At 43.1% G+C, this 24,565-nt stretch overlaps 1 protein-coding gene across 4 annotated transcripts; it reads right to left on the reverse strand.

The window, feature by feature from the left end:
- Window positions 1–933: 933 nt before the first annotated feature.
- On the reverse strand, window positions 934–17,887 carry LOC139532317 (UDP-glucose:glycoprotein glucosyltransferase 1-like). 4 transcript variants are annotated; one of them, XM_071329774.1, is made up of 39 exons: window positions 17,794–17,887; window positions 16,392–16,530; window positions 16,212–16,291; window positions 15,993–16,123; window positions 15,794–15,906; window positions 15,497–15,671; window positions 15,234–15,409; window positions 14,999–15,099; window positions 14,782–14,881; window positions 14,595–14,655; window positions 14,413–14,504; window positions 14,050–14,200; window positions 12,973–13,092; window positions 12,738–12,823; window positions 11,935–12,070; window positions 11,681–11,812; window positions 11,428–11,592; window positions 11,209–11,329; window positions 10,986–11,084; window positions 10,690–10,767; window positions 10,414–10,508; window positions 10,101–10,307; window positions 9,853–9,984; window positions 9,527–9,753; window positions 9,331–9,433; window positions 9,148–9,227; window positions 8,799–8,988; window positions 8,448–8,606; window positions 8,225–8,310; window positions 7,991–8,075; window positions 7,761–7,849; window positions 7,544–7,648; window positions 7,376–7,460; window positions 7,068–7,250; window positions 6,822–6,982; window positions 6,628–6,742; window positions 6,345–6,461; window positions 6,094–6,244; window positions 934–2,059 (listed from the first exon to the last, which is right to left on the reverse strand). In XM_071329774.1, exons 1-39 carry the CDS (start codon window positions 17,825–17,827, stop codon window positions 2,037–2,039), a joined length of 4,683 nt encoding a protein of 1,560 aa, XP_071185875.1. In that variant the 5' UTR covers window positions 17,828–17,887; the 3' UTR covers window positions 934–2,036. The 4 variants fall into 4 exon arrangements, with proteins under 4 accessions (XP_071185875.1, XP_071185877.1, XP_071185876.1 ...); XM_071329776.1 differs by lacking the exon at window positions 10,690–10,767 and adding an exon at window positions 10,816–10,839; XM_071329775.1 differs by lacking the exon at window positions 17,794–17,887 and adding an exon at window positions 17,701–17,718.
- Between the last annotated feature and the right edge of the window lie 6,678 nt (window positions 17,888–24,565).

Raw genomic sequence — 24,565 nt, forward strand, 5'->3', positions numbered from 1 at the left:
TACAAAACTGTTTCCTTTCAAATGGTATCAAGAAAATGCATATCCTTGCTTCAGGTCATTGAGCTAGATTTGGTTATGTCATTTTGACAAATTGAAAAAATGTCCGGATCCTTAATAAGAGGTTGTAATTAAACCACAGATTATCAGTTATATTGATAAGATACTCAAGTGACCGCTCTAACAATGAAAATAAATGTCTTCAAAAATAGAAGGCTCCTGAGTCGCGCAGTGGTCTAAGGCATTGCATCTCAGTGCCAGAGGCATCACTACAGACACCCTGGTTTGAATCCAGGCTGTATCACAACTGGCCGTGATTGGGAGTCCCATAGGGCGGCGCACAATAGGCCCAGCGTCATCCGGGTTTAGCCGGTGTAGGCCGTCATTGTAAATAAGAATTTGTTCTTAACTGACTTGCCTAGTTATATACAAATAAAAGGCATTCAGGAGGCAGCAAAATCAGGTGGACCATTCTAGCCAATGAGAGGACAGATAAGCATGTGAACAGGCACAACCGATATGTTTTTTCTAAAAGTTCCTGGGATGTCACATGTCCTACTTATATCAGTACACTCGTAACAACTAAGGACCTAAACATTCCGAAAATTAGACCGAATAAGCCGTTCAATATTTTTTACGAAATTCGACACTCATTGACCGCTATACAAAAACTCACCTGCTGGAGAACACAGATTTTGGGCCCAGTTATCCCTCTCGCTTTGTCTCTTCCTCTCCATACTGAACACACCCCAGAATTGGTCTGCCTGTGTAAGTCCAGCGTTTTAATAGTAAATCTGTAGTCATTCTCCAGCCATTACTGTATTCTTATAGATGGCACAGTCTATAAGAGTATAATCCAAATGTCTTACCAGTAAAACAAACAGAAAGGAAACACCAACACGCAGAAGAGGGATCGGGGTCACTAAACGACCAGTGTTGTGTTCCTTGATTTTTATTACAAAATAATGATTTCCCCACAATTAACAGTACATATTTAGCCAAAACAAAGAACGGAAACAGCCAGCGGTTGGCAATGGATGACTAACAGTGTTTACTCCAGAACAGACAAAACAGGAGTTAACTACAGCAGGGGTGGCCTATCTGACCCAGGCTTTTGTTCCAGTCAAACAGTCTGATTCAACAAGCCCATTAATCATCATCTTCTTTAAAGACTGACTAGATGAAATGGGTGTGTTGCTAGAAAAAAATACCTGCACCCACAGACCTTTTGTGGATAAGATTGGCCACCCAGAACTGCAACATTCTAGTCATATGCCTGCTGCCTTTCAAGTCGCTGTTAAAATCAATTTGAGTGATCACGGAACTCCCAGTGCCATCTGTCGCTGATATGTCCCCACCAGTCCTCACCCACACATCCCTTAACTCCACATCATGCTCACAAGGATGCAATGTTCTGAATGTTGCAGATAAAATGTATTGTAGAGATATGAATCCCTATTTTACTACATGACAGAACTAATGTCTGTTTCACATTAAATAAAATGTTCCTCCAGTCCTCTTTGTATTGTCATTAGGAGATTGAAATCAGATTGATTGGCCAAAACCACCTTTCCCTGAGTTTGACACAGGCCATGGACAACTGAAGTCTAAAGCACAGAAACAGAAGGCATAGAACAGGACAAAACTCTCATCTCATAACATAAGCTGCTATTTATCAGTGTGATTTAACTCCTAAGCCCAAACCTCTACCCACAGACAGTTGTTTAATAAGGTGTCCTAATCAGTGCAAACACAGATGGATCAAAAATATTGGAGGTGGGAACTGTTGGAATAGTCAGATTTTTCACAGACCCACACCATCCACTAACAGTCACCCCATATCATCCCCACCCAGCACCCCTTCCCGTATCCTCGCCACTCTCACAACAGAGAAAATACAAATAAATGGAAAATTAATGATTGAATGAGTGTTGGTTTGCAGTCCGTCTATGATTACTGTTCCAAAGGAGAACAGCATTGTCTATTAACATGGTTCCATCTTTTGTTGCTGCTACAGCCACATATTCCATCCACTGGTCTCACAACTCTGTATGTGTATCATCTGGGAGAGAGAGGAGAGGAAGGAGAGGGATTAGTCAACGGTATATGTTTGCCAATCAGTGTTGTATGTATGTATGTATGTATGTATGTATGTATGTGTGCATGCATGCATGTATGTATGTATGTATACTACCGTTCAAAAGTTTGGGGTCACTTAGAAATGTCCTTGTTTTTTAAATTAAAGCACCTTTTTTGTCCATTAAAATAACATCAAATTGATCAGAAATACGGTGTAGACATTGTTAATGTTGTAAATGACCATTGTAGCTGGAAATGGCAGATTTTTTATGGAATATCTACAGAGGCCCATTATCAGCAACCATCACTCCTGTGTTCCAATGGCAAGTTGTGTTAGCTAATCCAAGTTAATAATTTTAAAAGGCTAATTGATCATTAGAAAACCCTTTTGCAATTATGTTAGCACAGCTGAAAACTGTTGTTCTGATTAAAGAAGCAATTAAACTGGCCTTCTTTTAGACTAGTTGAGTATCTGAAGCATCAGCATTTGTGGGTTCGATTAGAGGCTCAAAATGGCCAGAAACAAATGTGAAGTGAGTAGTACACAGCGTTGTACGAGATCTTCAGTTTCTTGACAATTTCCCACATGGAATAGCCTTAACTTCTCAGAACAAGAATAGACTGATGCGTTTCAGAAGAAAGTTATTTGTTTCTGGCCATTTTGAACCTGTAATCAAACTCACAAATGCTTATGCTCCAGATAATCAACTAGTCTAAAAGGAGGCCAGTTTTATTGCTTCTTTAATCAGAACAACAGTTTTCAGCTGTGCTAACATAATTGCAAAAGGGTTTTCTAATGATCAATTAGCCTTTTAAAATTATAAAAACTTGGATTAGCTAACACAACGTACCATTGGAATGCAAAAAGTATGGTTGCTGATAATGGGCCTCTGTAAGCCTATGTAGATATTCCATTTATAAAAAACAATCAGCCGTTTCCAGCTACAATAGTAATTTACAACATTAACAATGTCTACACTGTATTTCTGATCAATTTGATGTTATTTTAATGGACCAAAAAAAACTATTTTCTTTCAAAAACAAGGACATTTCTAAGTGACCCCAAACTTTTGAACAGTAGTGTATGTGTGTATGTGTGTATGTATGTATGTATGTATGTATGTATGTATGTATGTATGTATGTATGTATGTATGTATGTATGTATATACACTGCTCAAAAAAATAAAGGGAACACTAAAACAACACATCCTAGATCTGAATGAATGAAATATTCTTATTAAATACTTTTTTCTTTACATAGTTGAATGTGCTGACAACAAAATCACACAAAAATGATCAATGGAAATCAAATTTATCAACCCATGGAGGTCTGGATTTGGAGTCACACTCAAAATTAAAGTGGAAAACCACACTACAGGCTGATCCAACTTTGATGTAATGTCCTTAAAACAAGTCAAAATGAGGCTCAGTAGTGCGTGTGGCCTCCACGTGCCTGTATGACCTCCCTACAACGCCTGGGCATGCTCCTGATGAGGTGGCGGATGGTCTCCTGAGGGATCTCATCCCAGACCTGGACTAAAGCATCCGCCAACTCCTGGACAGTCGGTGGTGCAACGTGGCGTTGGTGGATGGAGCGAGACATGATGTCCCAGATGTGCTCAATTGGATTCAGGTCTGGGGAACGGGCGGGCCAGTCCATAGCATCAATGCCTTCCTCTTGCAGGAACTGCTGACACACTCCAGCCACATGAGGTCTAGCATTGTCTTGCATTAGGAGGAACCCAGGGCCAACCGCACCAGCATATGGTCTCACAAGGGGTCTGAGGATCTCATCTCGGTACCTAATGGCAGTCAGGCTACCTCTGGCGAGCACATGGAGGGCTGTGCCCCCCTTTGTCCCCCCAAAGAAATGCCACCCCACACCATGACTGACCCACCGCCAAACCGGTCATGCTGGAGGATGTTGCAGGCAGCAGAACGTTCTCCACGGCGTCTCCAGACTCTGTCACATCTGTCACATGTGCTCAGGGTGAACCTGCTTTCATCTGTGAAGAGCACAGGGCGCCAGTGGCGAATTTGCCAATTTTGGTGTTCTCTGGCAAATGCCAAACGTCCTGCACGGTGTTGGGCTGTAAGCACAACCCCCACCTGTGGACGTCGGGCCCTCATACCACCCTCATGGAGTCTGTTTCTGACCGTTTGAGCAGACACATGAACATTTGTGGCCTGCTGGAGGTCATTTTGCAGGGCTCTGGCAGTGCTCCACCTGCTCCTCCTTGCACAAAGGCGGAGGTAGCGGTCCTGCTGCTGGGTTGTTGCCCTCCTACGGCCTCCTCCACGTCTCCTGATGTACTGGCCTGTCTACTGGTAGCGCCTCCATGCTCTGGACACTACGCTGACAGACACAGCAAACCTTCTTGCCACAGCTCGCATTGATGTGCCATCCTGGGCCACTTGTGTGGGTTGTAGACTCCGTCTCATGCTACCACTAGAGTGAAAGCACCGCCAGCATTCAAAAGTGACCAAAACATCAGCCAGGAAGCATAGGAACTGAGAAGTGGTCTGTGGTCACCACCTGCAGAACCACTCCTTTATTGGGGGTGTCTTGCTAATTGCCTATAATTTCCACCTTTTGTCTATTCCATTTGCACAACAGCATGTGAAATTTATTGTCAATCAGTGTTGCTTCCTAAGTGGACAGTTTGATTTCACAGAAGTGTGATTGACTTGGAGTTACATTGTGTTGTTTAAGTGTTCCCTTTATTTTTTTGAGCAGTGTATATAATCTCAGCAAAAAAAGAAACTTCCTCTCACTGTCAACTGCGTTTATTTTCAGCAAACTTAACATGTGTAAATATTTGTATGAACATAAGATTCAACAACTGATACAAACTGAACAAGTTCCACAGACATGTGACAAACAGAAATGGAATAATGTGTCCCTGAACAAGGGAGGGGTCAAAATCAAAAGTAACAGTCAGTATCTGGTGTGGCCACCAGCTGCATTAAGTACTGCAGTGCATTGCCGCCTCATGGACTGCACCAGATTTGCCAGTTGTTGCTGTGAGATGTTACCCCACTCTTCCACCAAGGCACCTGCAAGTTTCCAGACATTTCTGGGGGGAATGGCCCTAGCCTTCACCCTCCAATCCAACAGGTCCCAGACGTGCTCAATGGGATTGAGATCCGAGCTCTTCGCTGGCCATGGCAGAACACTGACATTCCTGTCTTGTAGGAAATCACGCACAGAACGAGCAATATGGCTGGTGGCATTGTCATGCTGGAGGGTCATGTCAGGATGACAAAACCGCGACTCGTCAGTGAAGAGCCCTTTTTGCCAGTCCTGTCTGGTCCAGCGACGGTGGGTTTGTGCCCATAGGCAACGTTTTTGCCGGTGATGTCTGGTGAGGACCTGCTTTACAACAGACCTACAAGCCCTCAGTCCAGCCTCTCTCAGCCTATTGCGGACAGTCTGAGCACTGATGGAGGGATTGTGCGTTCCTGGTGTAACTCGAGCAGTTGTTGTTGCCATCCTGTACCTGTCCCGCAGGTGTGATGTTTGGATGTACCGATCCTGTGCAGGTGTTGTTACACGTGGTCTGCCACTGAGAGGACGATCAGCTGTCCTTTCCTGTCTCCCTGTAGCGCTGTCTTAGGCGTCTCACAGTACGGACATTGCAATTTATTGCCCTGGCCACATCTGCAGTCCTCATGCCTCCTTGCAGCATGCCTAGGCACGTTCACGCAGATGAGCAGGGACCCTGGGCATCTTTCTTTTGGTGTTTTTCAGAGTCGGTAGAAAGGCCTCTTTAGTGTCTTAAGTTTTCATAACTGTGACCATAACTGCCTACCGTCTGTAAGCTGTTAGTGTCTTAATGACCGTTTCACAGGTGCATGTTCATTAATTGTTTATGGTTCATTGAACAAGCATGGGAAACAGTGTTTAAACCCTTTACAATGAAGATCTGTGAGGTTATTTTGATTTTTACGAATTATCTTTCAAAGACATGGTCCTGAAAAAGGGACGTTTCTTTTTTTGCTGGGTTTATATGTACCTGGCTTGTCCTTCTGTGTGGTATGGTTCTCTGCTCCTCTCTCCTGGACTCTGTTCTGCAGGCGTTTGATCTCCTGGTCGTAGTTGCTCCACTCTGCTACGATACGAACAGCTGCCTGCAACTTGGGCTCCTTGGTCTGGGGGTTGTTGCACTGGAGGAAGGGTTAAACATTTTAGCTTCACTGTCCAAATAAACACGGAGTGGAGTGTAAAAACACAGACATGACTAGAATCTGCACACACACTTCGTACCAGATCTATAGTCTTGGCCTTTTTCTTAGAGTTGTCGTCACACCAAGTCTCACACCAGAGCCACTCCTGAGGTAGAGACTTGATAGGCACCTGGTGGATCATATTATTAGGCAGATCCTGGAGAGAGAGAGAGTATAGGAAAATATTAGAAATATAAATACACAGGGTTGAAGCTAATTTAACTTCAAAAAGGTTGTTTGGGAATATCAAATGTTAGGAAAATCTGAATGTTATACACCCATATTCACTTTTAATACACACACACACACCCCCCCACACACACCTGGTCGAGGTTGGACAGGCTGTTGGGGTCTTGACTCAGGCCTTGGTATTGTCCTCTCAGTCTGTCTCCTGCTGCTATCTTACGGAACCTCTTCAGATCTACCACATACAGAGCACTGGAGAGACAGAGGGTTACACACACACACACACACACGCACATCCCTCTACCACCCCCCCACACACACACTCAGTTACCTGATGTGATATTTGCGTCCAGCGAGGTGACTCGCCCAGTAGCCGGACTTCCAGAAGCGGAAACCGTCCATCTCTCTCCGGCTCTCACAGAACGGTGTGTATCCATACGGCGCTCCTTCAAGGTCAAAGTCACGGAGCTCCTTCAGGTCGGTACGCACTATCTGTAGGTGGAGAGAGGAAAGAGTACTTCTCAGCTTTACGCAAATCAGCGACATGGACATTCAGAGTGTGTGTGTGTGTGTGTACCTGATCTGCATCCACGAATAAGAACTTGTCGACGGACAGAGGGAACAGGACATCCAGGAAGAGGATCTTGTAACCCCAGATGATCCTCTGTTTCTCGGTCTGCTGGTGTAACCACCGCGGCCACTTATACTGGACTAGTTCATACTGGAAGCCATACTGCTCTGCCATGTACGGGATAAACTCCTGTGGGAATAACATTTATTCTGGAGTAAACTCAATGAAAACTCAATATTGGAAACCCTATTCATACCGCCACATTCAAAGTAAACTCCTAGAGGAGAGAATATTTATATTTTATACTTAACTACCTTAAATGCCGGGGACAGGTAGTTTTTGAGGAACCAGAACTTGACTGGTGTTTTGGTGTTCTTTAGAACAGACAACATCATGATCCTAAGAGAGAGAAAAAATTGTGGGATTACAACAGACAAACATTTGGAAAAACCACACACGCACACACACACACACACAAGTACCTGAGGAAACGTTCGTAGAGGTGTCCAGAGGCCACAGAGAAGATGTTGATGACATCATCCTTCTCCTGTTTACTCTCCTCCGTCTTCACACCTCCTGTAAACCCTCTGGAGAGAGAAAGACAGGGAGAGAATAAACACCATCAAATTCAGCAGAGATCAAATAGGTATGAAACAGTAGACAGTGATGTAAAGGGTGGAGCTGGATGCTTAGAGACACCTAGTGAGTGACTCCCAGAAGCCTGAGTCGTTCTCCTGGGTTCCATCACTCAACAGCTCCTCACTGAACTTCTCTGGCCTCTTCTGGACCTGATCAACAACAACACACGATCAATACATTACTTAGCAATGGACTTATTGATCCATTCGAATTCAACCTAAGCTTTATTGGGACCTGACAGCAACCAACAATATGAAAGCTGTACTCTACAGCTGGGATCAGAGCAGTACCTTGACTTTGATGATCCGGCTCTTGAAGTTGTTCAGCACCACGACGAGGTCATCAGCGTCTGCTGGAGAGTCTGTTCCATCGTGACTGGAAGAGAGGATGTGAGGTCAGAGAGAGGAACAAGAGGGTGTGCATTGTGCAGGCTTTTGTTCCAGCCCAGCACTAACACGCCTGGTTCCACTAGTCATGTGCTAAACTGAAGACGGCGTGATATGTCGAGATGTGATCTTCAGTACCTGTAGATCTTGTAGATTTCGTCAGACCGTCCTTTCCTCAGCTTCAGGATCCAGGCTCCTGGGTTAGCCTTCAACTGGAAATAACCCTGAGGACGACGACAACACAACGCCCTCGTTCAACCACAACAACGGAGAATAGAAAGGTGCCTGCCTATCAACGGAGGTTAGGGTTAGAGGTCAGGGTTGGCAATGACGACAGAGTCAGACGTCAGAGGTGACTCACCAGGTTGGCCATGACGATGGTGTCGACGATGACAGGGTCGGAGGGGGTTCCCAGGGTGAACTGGAGTCCTCTGGGGGGCTGACCTGTACTCACGTCAAAACAGTGACCCTCCAGCAGCAGATGTTCCAACTCGTATTCTGCTGCTACTATACTGTCCACCTAGACAGGGAGAATAGAGAACCATTATTAACCCTTTAAAAAACTACTTTAACACAACAATTAGACAAATACCAGAATATTCAGTCCACAGTCACTACACTCTCCAGCTGAAGAGGTAAAGGACAACATTAGCCAAGGCAACCGTGTTATAAACAGAACACAATCCTAAAAGAAACAGCACAGAAAACACACCTCTTCCAGGTAGATATTGTCCAGGTCATATCGAGTGCGTATAGACTCCACCATCCAGCTCTCAGGGGTGTTGAGGTTGAGTGTGAAGAGGGGAGTTTGAGGCATGTCCAGGAACTTAGCCAGGGGACCAGGGGAGAAACTACCGTCAGTCTGGAACAACACCTCAGGCTCCAACACATACCGGTAGAAACTGGGAGAAGAGAGGAGGGTTTAGAGAAACACACAGGAAGAACCCTCAGATACTACCAGGGACTTCTAAGGGTAAGGAAACTAAGACAACAGAAACAAGGTCTCTCGTTAAACAGGATTACCTGCACGGAGTGAAACAGTGTAGCTGGGGTCTGCTCACCTTTTAAGAGGCAGGTCTGAGAGTTTGGACTGGCAGTTCATAAACACACGCAGGTTCACATTGACCAGCTTCTTCAATACCTGGTGGGGAAAGAGAGAAACATGGAGAGACAGATGGCCGTGAGACAGAACACCTGTCTCACTCCAAATACTCTAAGTGACAGTTATTTGAAGCGGTACGAACCAATAGGAGCGGGGCTAGTTTCTGGGCGTCCCTGGTTACGGGGTCTACCACGGCAACCATGTCAAAGTAGACGTCTCCCTCTGTGGGCCGGATCTTTACAGCACTGTGGACCAATCATAGACCAGACAGAGGTAAAACAGAAAGTATATAGGCAATGAATACAAAAATGAATTAAACGTTTGATTAGTTTCAGTACCTGTATCGGTCATCAGCAAAGGCATGTTCTATCCTGGCCTCTCCTTTGGGCTGAGAGGAGAGCAGAGAGTCAATCTTCATCACCAGGTCACTGGCCCTGTCCTCCTCCACCCCAAACTGCTGGACCTTGCTTTTGATTCGCTCTCCAGAGGTCTTCAAAATGATACTCTCCAATAGGAGGAAGTCATCTTGGTTAAAGACCTCCCCATCCTCTAGCGGACCAATGAGCTGTTGGCAGAGAGAGACAAACACCATTATGACACTTCGATCACAGTAGGAAGCGTGCTAGTGTGTGTGTGTGTGTGTGTGTGTGTGTTGCCCACTCACCCGTCCGTTGCTGATGACTGCTCTCTGTCCTTTCCCCAGCTTGAGAACGTCTCGGCAGTAGGCAGCGTGAGACAGCAGGAAGTCAAACTTAGGACCTTCAAACGCACTCTTAAACAAGGCAACGTCCATACCCTGGAGAGATGATGAAAGAAAAACATTATTGTTTTTAGAGAATAGGACAGTATAGTAAAGGGTGAGACAGAACGGTGTATAACGTGTGTGTATGCGAGTGTGTGTAAACTCTTTACCCCGACAGTGAACTGTGTGACGTCGGCCCCAGTCTCCAGTGTCTTAGCGGTCTCTTCTTTAACCAGCTTGGTGATGTAGTTTTTAGCGTTGTTAGCTGTCTGGGTCTGCATGGCGGCCCATATCGCCCTGGCAACATGACTGTTCTCCTTGGATGGGCTGTCGCTAGGGTTGTTGATCAGGCCCAATCGCACGTTGTTACTGGTTTTCTGTTGAAGGCAGATTTAGGAGAATCCTTCAGATGGTAGGTTTTTTTGTGTGTGGAGTTTTTTGGTCGTGTTATAGTGACATCGTATCAGTGTGACATCATCATACCATGTGTCTGATGGCATCGTATAATAGCTGGCGTCCGGAAGGTTGGTCAAAATCTCCCACAACCCAGAACGTGACTGGACGGATGTAGCCATCATCTAGAGGAGGGAGAGGGAGTTGAGGAGAGGAGATGGGGAGAGTAAAGGGTCACAGACCTTGATCCTGAAATGTACGCGGTTTGATGTTGCAGTGCCATCTCAATACTTAAGTCTTTGAGAAAGACTCTCTCTCAAGCAGAAACAAACACAAAAACAAACACATCCAAGCATGTCATCTCACAGAGATGCAAGATGGTGTGATAATGTTGATGAGGAGTGAGATATGGTGGATTCACAGAACTATGGATCGTAATACTGTCTGTTGAGAGAGAAAGAGAGGAAGTGCAGAAAAGGAAATAAGGGTTACCATGGTGGTCCTTGGGGGCCATCCCTGACAGAACAAAAACAAACATACAGAGGAGAAAGAAGAGAATAGATAGACAAGAGATTTAGGGCTGAAAAGTAGGAGCACATAATGTTTAGCTCAATAAGATGAAGGTCTGTATGTGTAGCTGTGTATATATATATATATCTTACCCTTCTTGGTCATGTAGTTCATGCTGTTAGCCACAGCAGTGCTCTTCTCTCTGGTGTCCAGGAACAGAAAGCGAGCGTACTGGTCTATGAAATGGTTATCTGTCAGGAAAGAGAGAGGTGGTTAAGATGGTTCCGCCTGTGTGTGTGTGTGTGTGTGTGTGTGTGTGTGTGTGTGTGTGTGTGTGTGTGTGTGTGTGTGTGTGTGTGTGTGTGTGAAACTCACTAGTATTAGAGAGGTCCAGGTACGTCCTGGCAGTCGACAGGATTCGGGGGTTGATACGAGGGACAACGTTGGGTTGGGTCATGATGAAATCCACCACATCTTGATCAGTGGCCAGCTCACCCTAGGAAGACACAACAAGAGAAGGTCAGTGTGTGTGTGTGTGTGTGTGTGTGTGTGTGTGTGTGTGTGTGTGTGTGTGTGTGTGTTTGTGTAACTCACCATGTAGACAGCCCGTTGGTAGAAGCTGGTAGTCTCCAGTATTTTGTGCATGGTGACAGTTTCTAGCTCCTCTGGGTCTAGCTGTTCTCGCTGGTACGGCATTCCGTTGTACATCACCACTGGCAACGGACCTACACCCGTCTGCAAGTAGTAACCACGCCCTTCCTGGAGGTGGAGGTAGATAGGGAAACAGTACATGAAAATCATACCGTTCTGTCAAGAAACATAACGGTACATAAAAGCAGAACCATACCTTCCGGTTGTCGTCATAAGTGGAGTCAGGTCCAAGAATGCTGCCGACCTCCACGTATGGAAACTTCTTCTCCAACACCTTGACTACATCACCTACACTTAGCTTACCACCGCTAGGCACACGGTTAAACATCTAGAGAGGGAGAGAGGAGATTAAAATATAGCATTTCCATCTGATTGGTCAGGCTGATGTTCCAGATTACTGGGATTGGTCAAAAGACTCATCAATTATTCTCATTGGTCAGACCGACTCACCGAGATGATGGTGTCGAAGGCGGCGGGAGCGTCCAGTTCTTCTGTGATGTAGTTAAAAGCTCGGAGCAGAGCCACACCTGCATCCTCCATACCATCTATCTCATCAACATCAGACACCACAAACACCAGCCCAATCCTACAACACACACAGCAGGGTTATTAGGGATGGGAATTACCAGGGACCTCACGATACTTAGGTGCCGATTGCGATTCTCACGATTCTACATGTATTGCGATTTCGATACTGTGATTTTATTGCGATTCGATGTTCCAGACATATTGCTCACCGTATGTCTGCTGCAGGGAGACGAGAGAGAGCCATGCGAAAACAAAATAAAAGTCATGGAAATAAAAGTGCTGAAAACAAATTGGCTCCCAATTTAGAAAGATTGAGAACGAGCTATGAAGAAAAAATACGGGAGTTATAATATTGCGATATTGTCAAAAAGATGCAATACATCGTCAAAAATAATACCCCGATATTGAACTATATCGACTCCCCCCCCCCCGCCCCTCACTAAGGGTTATACACAGTTACTCACATCCACATAGACTATACAGCAGAGTTAGAACCAACATGGCATTCGGGGGTGGCAGGTAGTGGTTAGAGTGTTGGGCCAGTAACCGAAAGGTTGCTAGATCGAATCCCCGAGCTGACAAGGTAAAAATCTGTCATTCTGCCCCTGAACAAGGCAGTTTACCCACTGTTCCTAGGCCGTCATTGTAAATAAAAATGTGTTCTTAAAACTGACTTGCCTAGTTAAAAAAAAAAATTTTTTTTTGCTTGAAACACACCCCCCTACCTGAGTGGGATGTTATTGCTGTAGAACATCTCAGCAACATTCAACAGCTCAGCAGAACTCTCATGGGTCGGGTCCAGAATCACCACCTAAAACACAAGACATCATTGGTTTTTGCTGTCAGTTACAAAAATGTACGCGATACGTTTCGTGTAGCTGCACGACACTGCAGACTCATCACACGAGTTCATGCCAATACGTTTGGTGTCACTGTCTGACACACGTATCATGTACTCACGAGGTTGTGAAAGTTTTTCCGGATCTGTCGTATGACTCCGGGGAAGGTTGGTCTGAGGAGCTCCTGGACGTTGTAGGGCCATGAGCCGTACCTGCTGTCTGTCTCCAGGTTATTAATCCACTGAGGTGAGGGAGATTAGATTATCATCATAGTTATCAATGCAAAACAAGAGTTGGGTTATATACACGTTTTTTTAACGGCTTGATTGTATACCGAACAAAAATATAAAAACGCAACATGCAACAATTTCAACGATTTTACTGAGTTACAGTTCACAGAAGGAAATCAGTCAATTGAAATAAATTCATTAGGCTCTAATCTATGGGATTTCACATGACAGGGCAGGAGACTAGCCATGGGAGGGCATAGGCCCACCCACTGGGGAGCCTGGCCCAGCCAATCAGAATGAGTTTTTCCCCACAAAAGGGCTTTTTTACAGACAGAAATACTTCAGTTTCACCAGCTGTCTGGGTGGCTGGTCTCAGACGATCCCGCAGGTGAAGAAGCCGGATGTAGAGATCATGGGCTGGCATGGTTATACGTGGTTTGCGGTTGTGAGGCAGGTTGACCGTACTACCAAATTCTCTAAAATGACGTTGGAGGCGGCGTATGGTAGAGAAACTAACATTCAATTTTCTGGCAACAGTTCTGGTGGAATGTTCTGCAGTCAACATACCAATTGCATGCTCCCTCAAAACTTGAGACATCTGTGGCATTGTGTTGTGTGACAAAACTGCACATTGTGGCCTATTGTCTCCAGCACAAGGTGCACCTGTGTAATGATCATGCTGTTTAATCAGCTTCTTGACATGCCACACCTGTTAAGGTGGATGGATTATCTTGGCAAAGGAAAAATGCTCACTAACAGGGATGTAAACAGATTTGTGCACAACATTTGAGAGAAATAAACTTTTTGTGGGTATGGAACATTTCTGGGATCTTTTATTTCAGCTCATGAAACATGGCACCAACACTTTACATGTTGCTTTACATGTTGCGTTTATATTTTTGTTCAGTATATATACGGATGACATAGTTGGATGGTTAGGGTTAAATAAAGGGGTAGGTGTGTCTTACGTTGATAGCAGGATTGCGGATGTCCACAGCGTAGTCCGAGTCAGAAGGCTGTACGTTGAGTTTGAGGATGTCGTGGATGAAGGGAGTCTCGATAAGGAGAGAACGCAAACCTTCCATCACCCTGGCCTCACTACGGAGAACCTCAAACACACTGGAAACACACACACAGTCAGTCTCTGACCTGGTACTGTTTGTGTAATTGAATTTTTCTACTAGCCTGAAGACGTCCTCTGTGTGTGTGTGTACCTGAAGATGTGTGTGTGTGTACCTGAAGATGTGTGTGTGATGTGTGTGTGTGTGTGTGTGTGTGTGTGTGTCTGAAGATGTGTGTGTGTAGATGTCTGTGTGAAGATGTGTGTGTACCTGAAGATGTCCTGTGTGTCCAGGTCTATGTGTAGTCCGTTGATGAAGAGAGCAGAGTCTCCAGGCTGCAATCCCAGAGTTCCCTTAAAGAACTGGAGAGAAAAAGAGGGGTACAGTCATTACATGTTAATGGGTAGTAGAGTGAGACAGGGAAGGAGCGCTATGGACGACTGAGCTCTTACCTTCTGGTTCTCTTCCATCTCTTTACGTATCTCAGAGCTGACCACTGTTTTAGTGATGGACCTGAGAAGGGGAGAGAAACCACCAGAATCACACACTACACAGATATCAAAAAACATGTGTGTGTGTGTGTGTGTGTGTGTGTGTGTGTGTGTGTGTGTGTGTGTGTGTGTGTGTGTGTGTGTGTACCTAGCCTTGGTAGGGAAGTTCTGACTGAGGTCTCTCATGACGTTCAGGGCATCTGAAGATGGAGCAGCCAGGATCCGAGCTGCAGTCTGGAAACTCAGATCTGACACATGAAGAGAAAAATATATATATATAGTGGGGGACAAAAGGAGATGATTACTGTAGCTACAGTTGTCTTGATGCAGGAGAAGAGGCAAAGACAAAATAAAGTCCCGCCCACCTTGCATCTGCCAGACTTTAAGGGGAGCCATCTCATTGGTGCTCTCCACCAGGTGTTTCCTTAGCTCCTTCAGCTGCTCCTTCAACTCAGGGTACAGAGTCCTGGAGAGAGGGAGAGGAGAGGTACGGAGAGGAAAGTGAGAGGGAAGAAGAGAGGGAAAGAAGTTTCTCCACCCATAACGCTCCAAAGCAGAGTGGGTTTGTGGAATAGCTTTTCATTTTGGTAGGTTGGTTACTTCAGTTTTCCAAAGAGGAATCCCTGGACCTCATCCACTGGGTCATTCTCCCCCATCAGTGTAGCATTCACTTCCGCTCCCTGGACCTGCGTATCGTCCTTAGCCTTGTATTCCTGGTTCTTGATGGCCAGCTCCACTCCATAACCAGACAAATACACTCTACGACTGCTGGGAGACTGGCAACGAGAGAAAGAGGAAAAGATGAACATGAAATGCTGTCGTAATTATGTTTCCCATCATGTGTATTCCTGTGTTTTTCTTACAGCCAGGTAGTGACGAAGCACATAGGTGGCCAGTCCCTTGTTGGCTTTGGAGAGCATCAGCTGATGGAACATTGTGAATTCCGAACTTCCAATCTCGGCATACAGGATAACAACCGGAGTGTCGGGATTTGATCCTGGGAACCTGTGATCGCTTTTGAATAGGTAGGGCTTGGGCCTGGGATAAAGAAGGATGAGATAAGGACTATTTAATGAATTATTATCACTTCAACAGAGGTCTTTATCAATCAAAGTGGATATTCACAGTTTGTGTGTGGGTGTCTCCCAGTGTGTTTGTACCGTTCTGCTGCTGTCTCCATCAGTGCAACCAGTTTCTCCGTGTCACATGACTTCTCTCCGTGGACATTGAAGAAGGCTGAGCAGCCAGAGGGAGGGGGCTCATTGGACGCTATCTACAGGAGAGAGAGGCGAGAAACAGTGATTACACACACATAGAGAGGGAGATGGTAGTCATCTAGTAGTATTGTAGTAATATTACTTGTTGGAAGGAGTGTACAGTAGCAGAGTAGGCCCTGAGAGAGAGGGCGAACTTGAGCATGTTGAGTTGGACTGTACTGAGCAGAGTACTGGCTCTCTTCACGATCAGGTCGTAGTACGCCTGGTCTGTATCTGTAACAGAACAACACTTTAATATATCTTCCAGAGACCAAGTGCTACATAAATCAACATTATAAGTGAAATAAAACATTAAGGCTACCATCATGTTCCCCTTTGATGTTCTGATTTGCTTCGACGAAATCCCAGAACATCTCCTGACTCTCTTCTGCCAGGAACTCACTGAGAAAAAGAGGGAGTGTGGGGGGGGTGAAGAGAAAGAGGGGGTGAAGAGAAAGAAAGGATGTGTTTTGTCTTGTGTATGTGTTGAGCATAATGTTACCTGGCCTCCAGCAGCAGAGGGGTAGAGGCCCACTTGGTGGTGAGACTGGTGGTGACACCCTTGGAGTCAGCTTCTCCAGATACCACTGGTAGCAGGGACAGGGACAAGAGCAGGGCACATTGCTGCCACATCCTGGGGCCTGGAGAGGAGAGGGAGAGTTTAGTTTGGAGAGAGGAGGAAAGGAGAGAAGGATGAGGGAGAGTAGTAGGAGGAAAGAGAACAGGGTCAATGGAGATCTGTATTGTATCAGTGCTGAGACTGAAAGACTGGTAACCATGCTGTTGCCTTCCCTGTTTTATGTGTTTGAGATAGTATAGCTGTATATTTTCTATTATAAACTGTGTGGTTCAAACCCTGAATACTGATTGGCTGATAGTCGTGGTATATTTAAGCAATAAGGCCCGAGGAGGTGTGGTATATGGCCATATATCACAAACCCCCGGAGTGCCTTATTGCTATTATAAACGGGTTACCAACGTAATTAGAGCTGTAAAGATAAATGTTTTGTCATACCCGTGGTATACGGTCTGATATACCATGGCTGTCAGCCAATCAGCATTCAGGACTCGAACCACCCAGTTTATCATTTGTTTTTGAATGCTGATTGGCTGACAGTCGTGGTATATTTAAGCAATAAGCACGGGGGGTGTGGTATATGGCCAATATACCACAGCTAAGGGCTGTTCTTATGCACGACACAGTCCTTAGCCATGGTATATTATTGGCCATATATCACAAATCCTGAGGTGCCTTATTGCTATTATAAACTGGTTACCAACGTAATTAGAGCAGTAAAGATAAATGTTGTCATACCCATGGTATACGGTCTGATATACCATGGCTGTCAGCATTCAGGTATCGAACCACGCAGTTTATAATGGCCATATAACACACAGCCTCGGGCATTATATCTTAATTCTAATCGGCCCAAAATTAGCTGTGCAATTAGTACACCTGTCGTAATTGTAAACACTGCGCCACTAATTCTAACCAATTAGAGCGCTCAGCGTGGCTGTTAGAGGGAGAAATATCCAATGAGAAACTTGACAGGACTTCCGGATTGTTTCAATAAAATCCGATATGGTCAGCTAGCTGGCAACTTAAAACCGAAGGGTTAGCTATAATTTAGCTATTTAAATTACGTGTCAGAAGTTGACACCCTACGTGTTGGTTTTGCTCTGTGTGATGTTTAAGTTAACTTGCTATCGCTTGCTAGTTATTCGTTAGAATAACTACAGACTTCATTGGTTAGCTTGCTAACACACAGGATAACCTAGCTAGTTAGCGTCAGAATTACGTGCAAACTTACAAACAATTTGTGGTGCCACCTTTGACAATAGTAGCTAGCGGGGACACCTTACAGAATGTTTTGCTAACATTAAATGAATGTAAATGTACATACCGAAACCGGCTTGGTAACTTCCCGCATCTGCCATGATCAGAGGGGAGTGGGTGGGGTCCTGGCAAGTTCATTGTAGGTAGACTGCTGTTTTTGCCTGTTCAAAATCTAAGTAAAAAGTACTGTCTATGTTTACGTTTCATTTTATTGGATATTTGATTACCCCTTGTTGTATGTAATGGAATTATGTTTTATCACTTAAATTAATTAAAGCAGTATAAAAAATATTTGCTACATTACCCGCTGATTCAAGTTGGCAATTTAGGCGCCATGTTGGCTCAAAGGGGCCAAGATTTCGTTAGTTTCATCAACTTATAGAGGTTTTTAATGCATTTTGTGGCACTGCAATACTGTTCAATGTATCACAGAGATGTTAGAAATAGTTCCTTCTCCGCATCTAATGTACCAAAACCAAGCCAACTCAACACTCCACGTATTCAGATAACTTCCAATGAATTGCTAGACTTCCTACTTGTATTTCAACATCAGAATCATTGATTTGTAATTGAATGGCCTTATAGGGTAGGCGTCATTGCACATAAGAATTTGTTCTTAACTGACTTGCCTAGTTAAATAAAACTAAAGCAATATTATTCCCATGTCCCTATACACCATCTTCTCTCTGGACCACAATTAACTGAATCAGGTGGGTTACTGCAGGGCTGGAATGAAACCCTGCACACCCAGTAGCTTTCCAGAACCAAAGTTGTTGGAAACCCCTGACCTATAGAGGACGTTTCCACCACGAGGGTGAGTGATTGAGCCAAGTGCACACCATAGAGATAGTTACAGAGGACTCAACATAGTAGCTATCTCATTATGGCTTCTGTGAGAGAACGGGTAGCGCCATTGAAGCCATTTCCATTTTGAAGTAGTCCATTTTCTTCTATTACAGCTTATATGAGTTGGTTAACAATCTGAAAGTTGTTTGAACAGGCATAAAGCCAAGGTTGTTGATTTACTGCCACCTGCAGTTATGGAATGTTTGCTCAAGAGTACAATTCATTGGCTGATCCTTCCTGATGACCTGGTTGTAATTATGTGTAATCATTCCTTAACCTATAAGAAGCCCCACGCAGTTGACTACTTCAAAATGGTGAAAGTAATCAAATCAAATACATTTTTATTTGTCACATGCGCTGAAGACAACAGGTGTAGACTTTACCATGAAATGCTTAATAGTAAGAAAAATGATCAAAAAAGGAAATAGTAACACAATCAAATAACAATAATGAGACAATATACAAGGAGTACCAGTACTGAGTCAATGTGCAGGGGTATGAGGTAGTTGAGGTAATTGAGGTAATATGTACATGTAGGTAGGGGTGAAAGTGACAAGGCAATCAGGATAGATACTAAACAGAGTAGCAGTAGCATATGTGAAGAGTGTGAAAGTATGTTTGTGTGTATGGAATCAATATGCATGTGTGTGTGTATGATTTGTGTACGTGAGCACGTGTAGTCTTGTGTGTGTTTGAGTGTCAGTGTAGTATGTGTGAGTGTGTGGGTATAGTCCAGTGAGTGTGCATAGAGTCAGCACAAATAAAAAGGTGGTCAATGCAAATTGTCAGGGTAGCCATTTTATTTTTTATTTAAAAAACATTTTTTTAAAGAGGTGGATCAGCTTAAAATTGCGGAAAGATTGATGCATCCATCAATTGTCTGCATCATTTCCAATCCCCCATATATTTTTTGGGGTAAATATATATATCTATATACATACACATATGCATACTTATACACATGTATACATACATATACCTATATAGATATACATACTTTTTTTTAGAATATACCTTTATTATTCCCCGCAAACCCTACCACCCTTCCCCCAATTGGAGTAAACTAATAAACAAGAACACTTAGGCTTCTACCTTCAGTTTATACATCTTATACACATTTTACAGACACAATCTATTTTACAATAGTTATATTTTGTTTGTTTTTAGTCCTTCCTCTATTTCTGATGTCCATCCAGTTTGATTTCTATTTGTAACTGTGCTATTTCACAAAATTTCTGAACATATATACATTTTACAGACGCCGTATGTTTTACATTGGTTATCTTGTTATTAGTCCCACCCTTCAGCTCCATTCAACCCCTCCCATCTATCTCTCAACACCATCCATTTTGGATTTCTATTTGCCATATATTTTTCAACTGGGCTGTGTTGTTTCACAAAAGTGCTGAACCTTTCTATTCTCATAGCTTCTACAGATTGTAAATTAAAAATAAACATTTTTGCTAAAATAATTATTATATTATTGATTGATTGAACATGGCTTTTCAAATCACCCAGTATTGCTATCTGCAGCGTTAGTTCTAAGCAAATGTTTCAATTCTTCAGCCATTCCTGGACCTGTGACCAAAAACAAGATACATATGGACAATACCAAAATAAATGATCTAATGACTCCTCTCAGCAAAATCTGCAGAGCTGGGAAGATTGTATCCCCCATATATATAACATTCTATTGGTTGCAAGAAGTTTGTATAGTAATTTAAATTGAACATTTTTAAGTTTTGAATCCGGCATTGTTTTGCGTATCAACTCATAAACCATGTGCCATGGAATGGGTACATCAAAAATCTCTTCCCAACTATTTGGCAATTTATATGGCACAGCTGTCAGTTTTTTGGTCCTTCAATGAAATTGGTATATGTTTTTATTTATCACACTTTTCTTTAACCATTTATGTTCTTTACTACAGGGCCGACATACAAGTTCCTTACTTTTCTCCCCTTCTACTTGCCTCTTCCATTTTTGTGGTAATGCTGCAATTAGTTGGTTGTAATTTTGGGTAGAGCAGACATTTCCATATGTCTGTGTTAGCTGCATGTGTGACATAACTCCACCAGTCCTATTTATGATATCATTCACAAAAATTATACATTTTTTCAAAATTTCTTCGAAAAATACCTTTTTTATTAATCAATTAGTATATTTGAGTTTAACCACAATATTTGTTGTATTATATGTTCTGTCCTTTCAGGTGGATTAAACTTAAATTGCAACCAACTTTCTAAGGCTTGTTTAAAAAATAACTATATTTTGGAGATTATTTCCTTTTCAAACAACCCGAAAGTGAGCAGGTGTAGTCTGAATAAAGGGAAAAAGGCCATTCTTGAACATAGGATGAGACATTCCCACCAATTTACTAGAGAACCAGTTTGGATTTAAGTATAACTTTTGTATGACTGATGCCTTTAGTGAGAGGACTAATGCTTTAATATTTAATCATTTCTGCCCTCCGGATTCATATTCGTTATATAAATAGGCCCTTTTAATTTTGTCTGGCTTGCCTTTCCAAATAAAATGGAATATTTTTTGTTCATATAATTTCAAAAGCAGGTCACTAGGTGTAGACAAAACCATAAGCAAATAGGTAAACTGTGATATGACTAAAGAGTTAATCAGGGGGATTTTTCCACAAATAGACAGGTATTTCCCTTTCCATGGTAGCAAGATCTTATCTATTTTTAATAACTTTCTATAAAAATGTATTGGAGTGAGATAATTTCTTTCTTTTGGGATTTGTATACCGAGTATGTCCACATCTCCGTCAGACCATTTAATTAGTAAACTACATGGTAATGTAAAATTTGCATTTTTTAGTGATCCAATACGTAATATCTTATCATAATTTGGTTTTAATCCAGAGAGGATAGCAAAAGTATCTAGATCCCCTATGAGGCCGTGAAGAGATTCTAATTGTGGTTTTAAAAGAAAACATGAATCATCAGCCTACAATGACACCTTAGTTTTTAAGCCACGGATTTCTAATCCCTTAATATTATTGTTTGATCTAATTTTAACAGCTAACATTTCGATGGCAATAATAAATAGATATGCCGATAGTGGACAACCTTGTTTTACTCCTCTAGATAGTTTAAAACTTTCTGCGATGTAGCCATTATTTACTATTGTACACCTAGAGTTACTATACATAACTTTAACCCATTTTATAAGCGATTCCCCAAACTGGAAATATTCTAGGCATTTATATATAAACTCCAGTTGTACTTTATCAAAAGCCTTTTCAAAATCAGCTATGAAAACCAGGCCTGGTGTCCCCGATATTTCATAGTATTCTATTGTTTTCAGTACTTGTCCTATATTATCTCCAATGTATCGGCCATTTAAAAAACCTGTCTGATTAGGATGAATAATATCTGACAATACTTTTTTAATTCTATGCGCCAAGCATTTTGCTACGATTTTTGCATCACAACACTGAAGTGTAAGAGGTCTCCAATTTTTTTAATGGACTGGATCTTTATATATACCACTTGGGTCCTGTTTCAGTAATAATGATATCAGACCTTCTTGTTGCGTGTCTGATAATCTACCACTTATATAGGAGTGGTTAAAACATGCTAATAATGGTCCTCTGAGTATATCAAAGTCCTAAACAATTTATCATCTAGTAGGCTTTGATTAAATTTCCAATATCCACGCCCACGTGGAAATTCTGTAAGAGTAATATATATGCCAACTATGTGATGATCCGACTGCATTCTGTCCCCTATCAACACTTTTTAAACTTTTGGTGCCAGAGAGAATGGCATAAGAAAGTAGTCAAGACGAGTAGCTTGATTAAGCCTCCGCCATGTACATCTCACTAGGTCAGGGTATGTAAGTCTCCATATATCCACGAATTCCAATATATCCATGACATTCATGATTTCCTTAAGGTCCTGAGGGTGATAGTTTGTAGTGTGATTTCCTTTCCGGTCCATAGAGGTATTTAAGACCGTATTAAAATCTCCCACCATAATAATAGAGTGTAGTTTTTTTCTTGTAGAGTTGATAAATTCTTATACATATTTTCAAAGAATCTTGGATCATCATTATTTGGACCGTATAGGTTAATAAGCCATATCTGTTTATTGTCCAATAACATATTTAAAATAATCCATCTATCTTGATGATCTGTTTAGATGATTGGTAGCCATTTGATTAACTGGTTCTGCAGTCTTATGGCTTGGAGGTAGAAGTTGTTCAAGAGCCTTTTGGTCCCAGACTTTGCACTCCGGTACTGCTTGCTGTGCGGTAGCAGAGAGAACAGTCTATGACTTGGGTGGCTGGAGTCTTTGACAATTTTTAGGGCCTTCCTCAGACACCGCCTGGTATAGAGGTCCTGGGTGGCAGGGAGCTATGCCCCAGTGATGTACTGGGCTGTACTCGCTACCCTCTCAATGGCAATGCCCTTAGCAAGGACTCACATGAAACCACACACACACACACACACACACACACACTCCCCATGCTAAAACAGGCTTTTGGGCTCTACAGTGCCTCTATCTATCTCTATGGTGCACACATCAGAATCACCTTCATTTGCCAAGTCCATTTTCACATACCCAGAATTTGACTTAGTAAAGTGCTGCTGCTAGCAATAGACAAAATATACAGACAGAATATAGACAAAGAAATGTACATAATCTACAGGTTATTGCGACTGCACCAGGCCACCAGCTGTGGGAAGGGTAGGTAACCGGACTGCAGTCTGCACCCCGTCTGCTTTAGAAATTACAGAGGAGAGAGGGTCAGTTCCTGAGGGACTGTACTAGCTCAATGGTTTGATTTAATATTAATACAAAAAAGAGCTGGTCCATTAATTATCCTGTCAGACCTGACCTTCACACACACCAATACACACACCACACATGCCCTCCTCCCCCACAAACACACGCCTGCACAAATGCACGCACACACACACTCCCCACAGGGGCCGTTTGTCTGTCAGGAAGGTGATGTCTCCAGATGAATTATGGGATGTGGCTGTCATCTCTGGGGTCAAATACAAAATGGCGTCCCTGGGGCGGGAGGTCGGCGTTCTCCCTGGCTGCTGTCGCACCTAGACGACTGCCATTTTATAGGTTACACACAGGACCAGCCCTGTGCAAACAACCCCAATTAAACTCACTCACATTAATATTAACACACTCTACTGTGTGTCTGTGTGTCTTTGGTTTCATGTGAGTCCTTGCTAATTAAAGTCTCCATGTCAGTATAATGGGGGTGAGGAGAGGTCCCCAACATGAAGCTAATTCACCACTAGTGAAGCGGGGAACACTGTCATTAACATGAACCTGTAGCGAGGAGAAGGAGGCAGTTGTATTTGGTATTAATACTGACTAGTCCCAGTTATTGATGATATATTGGCATATCATTTTAATATTATTCAACATATTAAATCACATATAAGAGAAACACGTTACGGCCCATCTCTAACTTGTAATCCATATAGCTTCCATTGACTCAGCCGAACCCACATCTGCTTTCATGTTAGGTGTGTGTGTGTGTCCATAAATGTCTGATTAATGGTAATTCAACCGAGGGTCCAAGAGGACAAGGCATGGGTCATGGCCAGATAGACTGGACAGTATACATTTCTGGGTGTCAGTGGGGCTCTACTGTATATTTATTTGACATTAACAAGCAATACAGACACACAGACTCTGGGCTATGTTCTTTATAAGGACCCTATATGAACTCAGTGTCACAGGGGTACGATTTAACCTCTAAATTGTAGGATGGCTGAGGCCCTGATGAGATGGTAAGTCCCGGTATGGCCCGTTTTTCATTGTCCTATAGAAGAATCCACACGTGATAGATAGGAGAGTTGCTCCTCAGCCGTCATCTCTTGTATTCCAGTCCGCTGCATCTCACCTATTACTTCTGGTTTTACTTGTCTGCTCTTGGAATGACAGCGACCCAGGGTTTGTGTGTATTGACACAAAGGGCCAATCAGAGATTATAGACATGGA

This window comes from Salvelinus alpinus, chromosome 10 (genome assembly GCF_045679555.1).
Source record: "Salvelinus alpinus chromosome 10, SLU_Salpinus.1, whole genome shotgun sequence".
Lineage (NCBI taxonomy): Eukaryota > Metazoa > Chordata > Actinopteri > Salmoniformes > Salmonidae > Salvelinus > Salvelinus alpinus.